Raw genomic sequence first — 13157 nt, 5'->3', positions numbered from 1 at the left:
ATGGCTACAGAGGGGTAGTGTAACAGACAACCCAGATTCACTTCTCAGTCCCTCTGCTACTTACCTGTGTGGCCTTTTGCAAATTAACATTCCTGTGCTTCAGTTTCCTTGTGTGTAAAATGGGGATAGTATTTACCCCATTGGGTTGTTGTGAAAAGTAACTGTGTAAATATATGTTAAGTGCTCACACACTGTGAACTCTAAAGTATTATGACTTCATTTCAGTGAAGGAAGTTTAATTTTCCTTGAGGGAAAAGGATGTAGAGGGTTGAGAAATGATAAGTTATAGCAGAGCAGAGGAAGTGGGGTAAGGTAGTGACTCCCTTCTACCCTTGTAATCCCAATAAAACATAGAGGACAGAAAGGAAAACATGATGGATTTTCAGAATCACCTTCCAAGGCTTTTTTATTTATTTATTATTTTATTTTATTTTATTTTATTTTATTTTATTTTATTTTATTTTTATGTATAGGGCGCAATGTCACAGGAAGGCCATAGTATTCTGCCACCCGTGAGGAGTAAGCCCAAGTTGCTCTTGGATGTGTTGTATGCAGAGAAGCCATTCTTCAGGTGCTCTGCTCTCTCCACACCCATCCTTCCAAGGCTTTATGATCCATTTGAAGATTGCAATTTACTAGCTGGGGAATCTAGCTTATTTAATCAAATCCAAATTCCTTCACCTCTTTTTCAAGGTAACATATAGAGTGGGGCAAATGTAGGGTTACCATTGTTTGTATGGAAAATAATAAAATAATCTTATCTAATAAAAGAGAAACATGCAAATTGACCATACCTCTGCTATGCCCACAAGTCACACCCACAAGCCAATCAGGAGCGAGTATGCAAATAAACCCAACCAAGATGGTGGTGGCCATGGAGCTGGAGCAAACAGGAGGCTTGGGTTGCCCCTGGCAATGGAGGAAGCCAAGCTTCCCACCTGCCCTGGCCAGCGGTGGGCTCCGCTCAAGGCTACAAAGTTTCAATTATAGAAGATAAATAAATCCCAGATACCTGCTTCCAGCCGCTGTGGCCTCTGATCAAGGTGGGTCTGGAGCCTGGGTTGCCCAGGCCGTGGCCAGCCTGCAAACATCCCTCAGCCCATCACCCAGGCTGGCCAGGCACCCTAGTGGGGACCCCCACCCTGAAGGGGCTGTGGCAAGCCTGCAAATAGCCCTCAGCCCCTCACCCAGGCTGGCCACACCCCCATAGGGTGAGGGTCCCCACTGGGGGGCTTGGCCAGCCTGCAAACCACCACAGGCCCCTCGCCCAGGCCACCCCACACCCCAAGGGAACCCTCACCCTGATCTGGGACACCTTTCAGGGCAAACCAGCCAGCCCCCACCCGTGCACCAGGCCTCTATCTATACTAATAAAAGGGTACTATGCTAATTAGACTAGGAGACCTTTCAGGAGACCTTCCAGATGTTCTTCTGGACAAAGCCATGGTGGTGGGGCTGAGGTAGAGGCGGTTAGAGGCCAAGAGGGGAGGGCAGTTGTGGGTGATCAGGCTGGTGGGGGGCAGGGCCATTGGGGGTAAGCAGACCAGCAGGGGGGCCAGTTGGGGGCAAGCAGACCATCAGTGGAGGTCAGTTGGAGGCGAACAGGATAGCGGGGAGGGGGAGGTTTGGAGTGAGCAGGCCAGCAGGGGGGCAGTTGGGGGCAAGCAGGCCAGTGGGGAGGGAAGGGGGGGCGAGCAGGTCAGCGGGGGGGGGGGGCAGTTAGGGGTATCAGGCTGGTGAGGGGGGGCAGTTGGGGGCGAGCAGGCCGGCAGGCAGAGTGGTTAGGGGCAATCAGGCAGGCAGTCAGGCAGGTGAGTGGTTAGGAGCCAGCAGTCCCAGATTGCAAGAGGGATGTCTGACTGCTGGTGTAAGCCCAATCCCTGTAAACCAGCAGTAGAACATCCTTTGAGGGGTCCCAGATTGGAGAGGGTGCAGGCCGGGCTGAGGAACACCCCCTCCCCCGTGCATGAATTTCATGCACCAGGCCACTAGTTAATAAATAATAATACAAAAAATAAACTGTGTTTTGCATACTCACAACTGTAACCTACCTTCGTCCTACCCCGTATAATCTGGACCCATTCTACCTATGTATTTATCTTCCTAATACTCTTCCAAAGAAAGTTCTCTGTTTCTGCAAAGCAGATAGTCTCACTCTTTCCTCAACACTTCATATTAACCCTTTCTCACATTTCTCCTTACACTGTTTCCCCTGCTTCTAAAGACTGCCTCTCTGCAAATCTAAATCCTAGTTATCCTTTAAATCCCACACCACATGCTCAAATCCCACATCACAGTCCCCTTTTCTCCTCATCACAAATCCTTCCCAACTTCTATAGTCCAAACATCAATTATAAGAGATACAAATATAGTAGACTATTGCACATAGCATTAGTACAGCATTATTTAACACTTAATTATTCTTAGGTCTCTTTTAAGAGTATTAATTTTGTCTTTTCAACTAGACCACAAATCCTTGAAAGCTGAGACCATTTTACACTTTCTAGTGGCCCTTACTTGACTAGGAGAGTTGGTTACATAATGTATACTACTCACATTGACTCAATACTCAGCCAAATCTTAAACCCTTTAAGAAATTTATGGCAGACATAAAAATAATGAAAATATCACCAGGAACTAAAAAAAATAAACCAACAGTCCTAAAAATAAAAAAAAGAAAAGAAAACCCCGCCATATTGAGCAAGGGTTTATGAAAATTTATAATTTCTAGAAAACTGTGTCTTTGACTTTAAGAATTTATGCATATTTTCTCTTGACCTGCAATATCAATAGTAGCAGGGAAGATGGCCAAAGCTAGAAAAAACTGGTGTGATAAAAATAGGTTATGGACAGTGGAATATTCTTAATTTGGTAAAATGATAGTCTATAGGATTTCTGATATTGCAATGTTTGTGTAAAGAGTTAAGCAAAATTCTTTGTCTGTATTGCTTCAAAACACGATATCTATTATTTAAAATAGTTGTGTTTGAGTGAAGACTTTTATTAACAAACTAAATAAATTATTTTGTAGCCAAATAATGCTCTATCTGTATAAATCTCCAAACATTTGCTTTAATAATATTTTAAGAGAAAAACAATTATCTCAAGCCTTTACACTATTTTCCAAGAACCTCCACTCCAATAGAATGTTCTTTTCCACATCCTCAAAAGATGCCAGGATTCTCCTCTCTTTGCATGCTGTTTCCCAGCCCTTTCCTCCCCCCCTCCCGCCCTCAATATTTTATAGTTTAACCTGGCCCACATTGTTCACCCAGCCCAGGAATTCCATGAGACCCAGTCCCACCTAACTTGTGGGCCCACCCAAACTGTTTTCAGTAGCTTTTCCATGCAAACAGCCTATCTTGACTCATGCTTTAAACTCTCCAAAAACCTCTCAAAGAAGCAGCATCTGGCCTTGGGGTGCCACAAACCTCTTGCTAAGTGGCCCCAGGTCTGGCACTTGTAGCCACCGGCCTTGTTTGGCAGCTTGACCACTCATGACCACCTCCAAACTCAGCACAAGTAGCAATCATCTTCACACCGCTTTGTAGCTCATGCCTGATGGCCCCGGGCAGCACACAGGTGGTGGTAGACCTTGGCCTGCACTTCCCAGGAGGCCCCAGAACCACCTCCACAAGAGGAAATACTCAAGAGGAAAACTCAGTGGGTATCAGAACCCTGCAGAAGTAAGTCCTGCTCTGTGGGTTGGGCCCCTGCAGAGATGATACTTCACTATGGTTCCAACCAGTCCTTGCAGCTAGTCAAGGGTAAATCCCTCCAATTGATGGACCAACAGCAATCAAAGCTCAACTACAACAGGAGGGTATACCCCGGGGGCACACTTGGAGTGCCCAGCTCTGGTGATCAGGGAGGGAAGCTGTGCCACTAGATACTACTGAATACCTACTACATAAAGTCATTTTACCAAGCCTGAGAGACGTACCAGCTCTATCTAATATGTAGAAGCCAACATAGGGAGGCTGCTAAAATGAGGAGACAAAGAAACATGTCCCAAATAAAATAACAGAACAAAACTCTAGAAAAAGAACTAAACAAAATGGAGACAAGCAATCTACCAGCTGCAGAATGAAAAACACTGGTTATAAGAATTCTCAGTGAACTTAGGGGAAGAGTAGATGAACTAGGGAGAACATCAACAAAGAGATAGGAAACATAAAAATGGAACTAGATAACATAAAAAAAGAACCAGTCAGAAATGAATATTACATTAACTGAAATGAAGAATACATTACAGGGGCTCAATAGTGGAGTACATAAAGCAGAGGATCAAATCAGAGATTTGGAAGATAAGAAAGCAGAAAACACCCAATCAGAACAGAAAAAAAGAATCCAAAAGTAATGAGGATAGAATAAGGAGCCTCTGGGACAACTTCAAGCATACCAACATTCAGATCATGGGGGTACCAGAAGGAGAACAAAGAGAGCAAGGAATTGAAAACCTATGTGAAAAAATAATGACAAAAAACATCCCTTGCCTGCTGAAGGAAATAGACATATAAGTCCAGGAAACACAGAGAGTCTCAAAGAAGAAGAACTCAAAGAGGCCCACACCAATACACATAAATTAAAATGCAAAAAGTTAAAGACAAAGAGAGAATCTTAAAAGCAGCAAGAGAAAGGCAGTTAGTCACCCACAAGGGAGCTCCTATAAGACTGTCAGCTAATTTCTCAACACAAACTTTGCAAGCCCAAAGGGATTGGTAAGAAATATTCAGTGATGAAAAGCAAGGACCTACAACCATAATTACCCTACCCAGCAAAGCTATCATTCAGAATGGAAGGACAGATAGAGGGCTTCCCAGACAAGAAAAAGCTAAAGGAGTTCAGCTTCACTAAACCAGTATTACAAGAAATGTTAAAAGGTCTTCTTTAAGGTTGGAGCAGGGGTTAGGGGAATAGATGAAAAAGGTGAAGGAATTAAGAAGTACAAATAGATAGTTACAGAACAGTCATAGGGATGTAAAGTATAGCATATGAAATATAGTCAATAATATTGCAATAACTATGTATGGTATCAGATGGGTACCAGATTTATCAGGGTGAAAACTTAATAACTGATATGGTGACTAGTTATTGGGTTGTACACCTGAAACTAATGTAGTATTGTATGTCAACTGTAATTGAAAAATTAAAAAATATTTAAAGTAAAAAAATATATATTAATAATAAAATGCTCAAAATTATTTAGTTAAAAAATATTAATAACAAAATTTTGAGTATATATCTAAAATGTACATGTATTTTAATTTATACACACATACTATTATTCTAATCTATTATTGATATTGTAAAATATACATTAAAAATACCACATGATCTCACTCATTTATGGATAATAAAGACCATTATAAACTGATGAACAAAAATAGATACACAGGCAGAGCAGCATCAAACAGATTGTCAAACTACAGTGGGAAGGCCAGGGAGGGTTTGGGGGTGGGACGAGGTGGGTAAGAGATCAACTAAAGGACTTGTATGCATGCATATAAGCATAACCAATGGACACAAGCCACTGGGGGGTCGGGGAGGCCGGGGGAATGTCAAGGCGGGGGAGGGAAAGGAGACATATGTAATACTCTTTGTAATACTTCAAGCAATAAAAATAAATAAATAAATAAATAAATAAAAGACAAAAAAAAAGAAATAAAACTTTATTCAAAGCCAAAAAAAAAATGTCAATTGAAAAGGTTGACATCAAGATGAATTGAAAAGAAAACTGCTTCTGCTTTGTCATTGCATCCATAATACAGGTAATACTTCCAAACCAAATACACTGTTTATATATAAGACAGATCATCCAGCTTCAAGAAGCTTGCTGAATATATTTTCCAACTTTCTGTAGTTGTTACTGTTAGTGGAGCTGACTGAATGTACAAAGTCATTTACTCTGGGCTTTGCATGGAAACAAGGTCACTGTCTCCATTACTTTGCTAAAATAACATTTTTGCTGTGATAGATGGACAAACCACCATGCTTAATTTTCCTTTTAAAATTCAGACAGATCCTCTGATCTCTGTCAGTCAGTTTTCTCATTTTGTAGTCTGTGTGATGCCTTAATAAAAGAGAGCTTTTATTTAAATACTAGAGGCCTGGTGCACGAAATTCATACACGGGTAGGGTTTCTAGGCCTGGCTGACAATCAGGGTCAATCGGGGCCTTCTGGCTGCCAGCCAGGGCCTCCCTTCCCCAGCTGCTGGCCACTGGCCGGGGCCTTCCTTCATTCTGCACTGCCCCCTGGTGGTCAGCGCACGTCATAGCGAGCAATCGGTCTCCCGGTCGAACTCCTGTGGGGACAATTTGCATGATAATTTATATATAAACTAGAGGCCCAGTGCACAAAATCGCGTGGGACTCAGACTCCCTCCACTGCGCCATCGTGGGCGGGACCCCAGACTCCCTCCAGCGCATCCACCAGCGGGACCCTAGACCTGCTGCGCCCACCAGCGGTACCCCAAACCAGCTGCGCGTGCTGGGGGGACCCCAGACTCCGCCGCTGCCACCGCCATTGTGGGCCTCACGAGTTCATTTGTGCCTGGCTGATCCCCATTCCTCTCTTCCCAGTGTTGAGTGCCTGAGCCATTGGCTGCTCTGAACTGTTTGGCTCTTTCCCTTAGTAACAGCTTTTACCTTCTGCCTCAATCCCTCTCCCAGCTCACACCCTTCCCCCGCATGCTGCCTCCCCCTGCCACCAGCCACATGCGCCCCCGCCCCTCCCCCGGCGGCAGAAACACCTCTGCTAGTCACCTGAGGACCTGCGCCACGCTCCCCGCCCCCACTCACCCGGCGCCCATCCCCCATGCCCTCTTTGCCGTGCAGCCCAGCCTGCCCACCACCTGCCTTGCTGCGATAGGAGCCTGTGGGCCGCGGGACCAAGAGGTGCTCCATGCATCTCCTGGTGACCAGTCTTTGGTCGTTACGGCGTTATGGCCACAGGCTTTTTATATATATAGAAGCCTAATATGCAAGTTGTCCCTGCGGGAGTTCAACCAGGAGACTGGGAGTTTGATTGCTCGCTATGACATGTGCTGACCAGCAGGGGGCAGTGCAGAATGAAGGAAGGCCCTGGCCAGCAGCCGGAAGGCCCCAATCGGCCCTGATCACTGGCCAGGCCTAGGGACCCTACTCACGCACGAATTTCATACACCAGGCCTCTAGTTATAAATATTATTAATGTAATGGGACATTTAATTACTGTGCAAAAATAAAGTAAGAAAGAAGATGGAAAATATTAGTAAACATTGCAGTTATGAGAACCATTTCATAAATGATACCTTGTTTTCAATAACAGAAGATATCCAGGCGTCACGCTTATGAGTATGTACAATAATATTTTCATAACCATCCATTACTTTGGCATCGCCTTTGTTAAGGACAGATTTGCAAATGGCCTTCTCAAGTTGCCCACTGCATGGCTCCATATGGACAGCTTTAATTCTTGGCTTGCATTTGTCTGCATAGATATCGATGACAAATGGGCATGCCTGATATAAAAGAAAAAGCAAACCTTATTTTAGCCTTCTGACAGAATTTAAATAAATTTATTATTAATAAGTTTATCATATGATTTAAGATACACTACACTTCCTAGCTTGTCCCTCTGATACAGTTTTAGAAGAAAAGTTTAGTGCTATAAATTTAGTGATAAAAAAACATAAAATTCTGATTTGGGGTTAGCATATTAATGATAATATTCACAGAAAAGGAAAGAAAACTATAACCTCTAGCAAATCAGTAACACTTCCTTAAACCATTGTACCATGCTTCCATTTGTTTTAAAGCTAACTTGTGTCATATTACCTATTTAATACCCTTTTCTAACTTTAAGGGCATAGAAATAACTCATCAAAGGGCTCTAAAGGAATTATGTTTACAAATGAAACTTAAGAGGTGGATAAAGAGTACTGAAAAGAACTAAATGTATAAAAACAAACCAACAGTTCAAAGTTAGTGTAAAAGCACCTTTAAAATCCAAGGCCTAAAAATGTTTGGTGCTTTTGGAAATGGATTTTTCTAATGTTTACCTTTCCGTCTTTACCACAGCCCACAAGTTGCCTTTGCCTCTCCATCCAACCCAGTCTTCTGCCTCCCTATATTCCAGCTACTCTGATCTTTCAGGCTCTATAACAGTGATGGCGAACCTATGACACGTGTGTCAGAGGTGACACGCGAACTCATTTTTTTGGTTGATTTTTCTTTGTTAAATGGCATTTAAATATATAAAATAAATATCAAAAATATAAGTCTTTGTTTTACTATGGTTGCAAATATCAAAAAATTTCTATATGTGACACGGCACCAGAGTTAAGTTAGGGTTTTTCAAAATGCTGACACGCCAAGCTCAAAAGGTTCGCCATCACTGCTCTATAACAACTGAAGCTCATTCCTATGTTACAGCCTTAATACAGGGTGGGACAAAGTAGGTTTACAGTTGTGAGACAAGAGTTTATCCTTGTATTATTATTTATTAATTACTAGCGGCCAGGTGCATGAAATTTGTGCACGGGGGGGGGGGGGTGGTGGTTGATCCCTCAGTCCGACCTGCACCCTCTCCAATCTGGGAGCCCTCAGGGGAGCCCTCTCCAATCAGGGGGCCCTGATGGCTTAGGCCCACTCCCCATGGTTCTCTGCTCTCTGTAGAGGTTGGCCGCTCCACGCCCACTGCCCAGAGGCTCTCCGCAGCTGGGGCAGAATGCTTGCCTTGTCGCCACAGCGAGGGGATTGGGCACCACCATCTTGTGGCTATGGGCGCCGCCATCTTTGTGATGGAGTGATGGTTAATTTGCATATTACACTTTTATTAGATAGGATTGTATTATTTTCCATATGAACAACTGCAAACCTACTTTTGCTCCCCCCCCTTCCCCTATATGTAATGTTCTCTCTGCTTGGAAGATTCTTTCGCATCTTTTTACATGGGTACCTCCTCCTTCTCCCTCAGGTTAAAGTTTAAGAGTTACCTCTGCAGAGAGAGCTGCTCTTATTTCCCAATCTCCTTCATTCCCCTCCTGTTCTTTACTTTGACCTCTAGCTTATTTTTTTCAAACCACTTTTGAAATGATTTTTTTTTGTATTTAATTAATTATTCTCCTCGAGGAAAGAAATTTTGACTATTTTATTCATCATTGTATTCTCAGTGCCTGTTTATTAGAGGTTTATCACATATAGGCATCCAAAAAATAATTATTGAATAAGTAAGTAAATTTATACATACTGATGGTCATCTTTTTATTTGGGGGACAAAAGATAAAAGCCTGAAGTTAGTTGAGCATTGACACACATTTTTACTAAAATTAAAAATATATATCTTAATGATTCTGACCTTCACCAATAATAAATTTATCTTTTTTTGTTGTTAATCTTCACCACCCGAGGATATTTTTTCCATTGATTTTTTAGAAAGAGTGGAAGGAAAGGAGGGAGGGAGGGAGGAAGGGAGGGAAAGAGGGAGGGAGGGGAAAGGAGAGAGAGAGAGAGACAGAGAGAGAGAGAGAGAAAGAGAGGGAAAGAGAGAGAAACATCGATGTGAGAGAGACACACAACTGGTTGCCTCCTGCATGTGCCCAGACCAGGGCCAGGAATTGAATCTGCAGCCCAAAAGGGTACATGCCCTTGACTGGAATCAAACCTGTGACCCTTTGGTGTGTGTGCCAATGCTCTAACCACTGGGAAATATTAGCCAGGCAAACTTACCTTTTTTAAAGAAAGACAATACAATTTTAAAAATCATTGAATTAGAAGGCAGAAGACCTGGTTTGTAATATGCTTTTGCCATTTACTAGCTACAAGCCCTGGGGAAGTCAATTTCTATAACACTTAGTTTCTTCATTGAAAAAGTGGGATTAAATAGGATATGTTCTGCCAAGGGTTGTGCAACTACCTAATATGTGATTGGGTGGTGAAAATATTTCACAATGTAGAATTCTGAAAAAGGATTATTTATAATAATTACAAAAATGATTGTGAAATTTTAAAGCTTTATTTTTTTATTACTAAACAGATTCTGGTATTATTTTGCCATTTCCAAATCTTGGTTATCTGTTTTATTCCACCAAAGAGTGTCAATATTTAAAGATTCACAGAAAATAAAAATCTTAAAAGGTCTTTGTTGAAGATATGTTCTCTAAGATTTTAAAAATAAAATCATATCTGCTTTAAAAAAAAAAGCTGCCCTATAACTATATTATTTTTTCCTGTTCATGGGCTTAATCTTTTATTCACCTATTCTCTTTATCCTATCAAGTTAATATAGGAAGCATACAACAAGCCAGAAGACTCAAAGTAAAAGAAGTTCTGTAGCTACTAATATACTATATTACAGATATTATGGAAATACTTTAAAAGTATTATATGAGAAATACTATAAAAGCACTTTAGAAATACTATAAAAATACATTTAATATATTACTATACTATAAACGAAAAAGGGGCTATGAAATAAACCTGACAAACTCAGGGGCCACATGGTAGGCCTGACAAGCTCAGTGACTAAAAGTAACCAGCCACACAGATCACAAATTCTTGACTGGGCAGGTCATACATAGCAGGTAATCATGTTCTAGGCCAGCCGTGGGCAAACTACAGCCCGCGGGCCGGATCCGGCCCGTTTGAAATGAATAAAACTAAAAAAAAAAAAAAAAAAGACCGTACCCTTTTATGTAATGATGTTTACTTTGAATTTATATTAGTTCACACAAACACTCCATCCATGCTTTTGTTCCGGCCCTCCGGTCCAGTTTAAGAACCCATTGTGGCCCTCGAGTCAAAAAGTTTGCCCACCCCTGTTCTAGGCCTATAGCTCCCTTACATTACCTTAAGTGAGCTCTGTCCATTGTTCTTTTTTTTTGGGGAGGGGGCATTTTTAAATTGAGATATTATTAACATATAATATTATATTAATAACATATAATATGTTATATTAAAATATAACATAAGTATATAACATTATATTAACATGATATTAATTTCAGGTATACAACATACTGATTTTATATATGTGTATATTGAAAAATGATCACCACAATAAGTCTAATAAACACCCATTATGACACATAGTTCCATTTGCAATAACACTGATGGAACTTGAGGGCATTATTTGAGAGAAATAAGTCAGACTGAAAAAGACAAATAAAGCATGATCTCATTTATATGTGAAATATTAAAAAAAACACAACCTCATGGATACACAAAGAACAGATTTGTAGTTGCTGGAGGTGACGGGTGAAGGGTGAATGAAAAAATGGGTTGAAGGTGGTCAAAAAGTATAAACCTCCAGTTAAAGAATAAATGTCTTGGGGATGTAATATACAGCATGATGACTACAGTTAACAATACTATTTTGTGTGTTTGAAAGTTGCTAAGAGAGTAGACCTTAGAAGTTTTCATCACAAGAAAAAAAACTGTAACAATGTGTTCATTGTTCTTATGCACCTAGGATAGCATACCTTTGAAATGTCAGAGTAATTTTCTTTTCTAGACCTCTCAAAGACAAAACCACAGGAACCAGAGCATGATCCACAAAACTCTTCCTTGCTATCTTGTTCCCTAAATTCCATCACTAGCTACTATAAATGTTAAAGATTAACTATCCTGCTCCCACCAATGTAAAAGATGTATGTGTCTCTGTTTTGCTTTTTATCCAATCCTAGAGATTTCCCGGCTTTGCTTTCTTCTGCACCCTTAATCTATCACCAAAGGATTTCACGTAACCCTCCTTATTACTTTTCCTTTTATTCTAATATATAAAATGAGCTGCAAACTGCCATTCTCCAGAGTATTTTCTCAATCTGTTAAGATTTTGCTCCTGGGCATTTTTTCAAAATTTGGCTCCAATAAACTTTTATATGATTTTTCTATAGACTGGATGTTCTTTTGCTGAAAATACTAAACAGATTACTTTGACTAAAGCCCTTATATAAAACAACGCAACAATATAAAACAAATCTATGGAGAAGTTCAAGGATTCCAATCATAGATACACAAAACGTGGCCTGCAAAATTCTGAAAAGAAACACTGAGTACCATCAGATTTTAATACACATGTGGCCCTAGAATGGCCATCTGGACACTAGATAAAATCCTTCATGAAATGGCTCATTCCAATAAAGATAAATAACCTATAATATTAAACACTAAGGAAACTTTCCTAGGATAATGAAGGATGTGGTTAGTCCATGTTTTATCTATGCTATATAATAAAAGGCTAATATGCAAATTGTCCCCTCAGGAGTTCAGCCGACCAGGAGTTCGAATGCTTGCTATGACGTGTGCTGACCATCACGGGGTGGCGCGGAATGAAGGAAGGCCCTGGCCAGCAGTTGGCAGTCGGGGGAAGGAAGGCCCCGATCGGCCCTAATGGCTGGCCAAGTCTAGGGAACCAACCTGTGCATGAATTTCATGCACCGGGCCTCTAGTATATAAATAGCCTGGAAAACTGTGGTACATGAACTGAGCATATGCTCTAAAAGACTCTGAGCATTTCCAAACTGATTTTATATAGTAGGTTCTCCCTTTATGCTGTATGAATATGTACTACTACTTAACAGTGTATTTATTTTCAGAATGGGTCAAAATATTTCCCTATTGAAAAGCCACAATCATCATCACTGCCTAGGACATTTCAAATTATTGGTTCTGTGATGAAGGACACATTTAACTGGAATAATAATTCATGAATTTCGATTATGTAAGAGTTTACTCCTTACACAAAAACATTTTTGTCTTTATCATTCCCAAACCTGTAGAAAAATAAAAAGGGCCATAAAATAACTGGAAAGGTACATCCTTTAAATATCCTAAAGGGAGGTTCTCTATAGGCCCTCTAGAAGCAGAGTACATAGAATTAACCTAGAACTCTTGAACAAGCACATGATCATTAAGTAAGCAGCTTCTGCTCAAGACCATGGGAACATAGGTTGCACTCTTTACAGATTTAATAGTGTGCATGTCTGACTGGGACCTATCATGTTCTCCTTATTAGTAATAATAACCTGCCTAAATCTAGGTTTTAAGGAAAATGTGTTTGAGTTATGAGAAGTACAAACTGCAACACCATGAAACAATACACCTACAGTTCCATTAAGGATAATTACATCTCTTGTGCAGGTAATATGGAAATCAGACTATTTAATGCCAACCCT

At 40.8% G+C, this 13157-nt stretch overlaps 1 protein-coding gene, 1 long non-coding RNA gene and 1 other non-coding gene across 4 annotated transcripts in view; 1 reads left to right on the top strand and 2 right to left on the bottom strand.

Annotated features, from left to right (window-relative positions):
- The window catches only part of EFCAB7 (EF-hand calcium binding domain 7), a 66447-nt gene that overhangs the window by 1580 nt on the left and 51710 nt on the right, over nt 1-13157 (bottom strand). For both annotated transcript variants that reach the window (XM_070405273.1, XM_070405274.1), the window contains one exon: nt 7293-7502. In XM_070405273.1, the coding sequence (XP_070261374.1) occupies nt 7293-7502 (210 nt within the window). The remainder of the gene's footprint in view (nt 1-7292; nt 7503-13157) is intronic.
- Nucleotides 1-13157, top strand: part of LOC139003430 (uncharacterized) — a 92988-nt gene that overhangs the window by 33430 nt on the left and 46401 nt on the right. The window lies entirely within an intron of this gene.
- LOC139004766 (small nucleolar RNA SNORA11) lies at nt 466-594 on the bottom strand. The gene has a single exon (XR_011470583.1). It is a non-coding gene; the product is annotated as a small nucleolar RNA SNORA11 (small nucleolar RNA).

The sequence above is a fragment of the Myotis yumanensis genome, unplaced genomic scaffold (assembly GCF_028538775.1).
Source record: "Myotis yumanensis isolate MYYU_CA2020_CCGP unplaced genomic scaffold, mMyoYum1.0.hap1 SCAF_2, whole genome shotgun sequence".
NCBI lineage: Eukaryota > Metazoa > Chordata > Mammalia > Chiroptera > Vespertilionidae > Myotis > Myotis yumanensis.
This window is presented reverse-complemented; position numbering and strand designations above follow the sequence as displayed.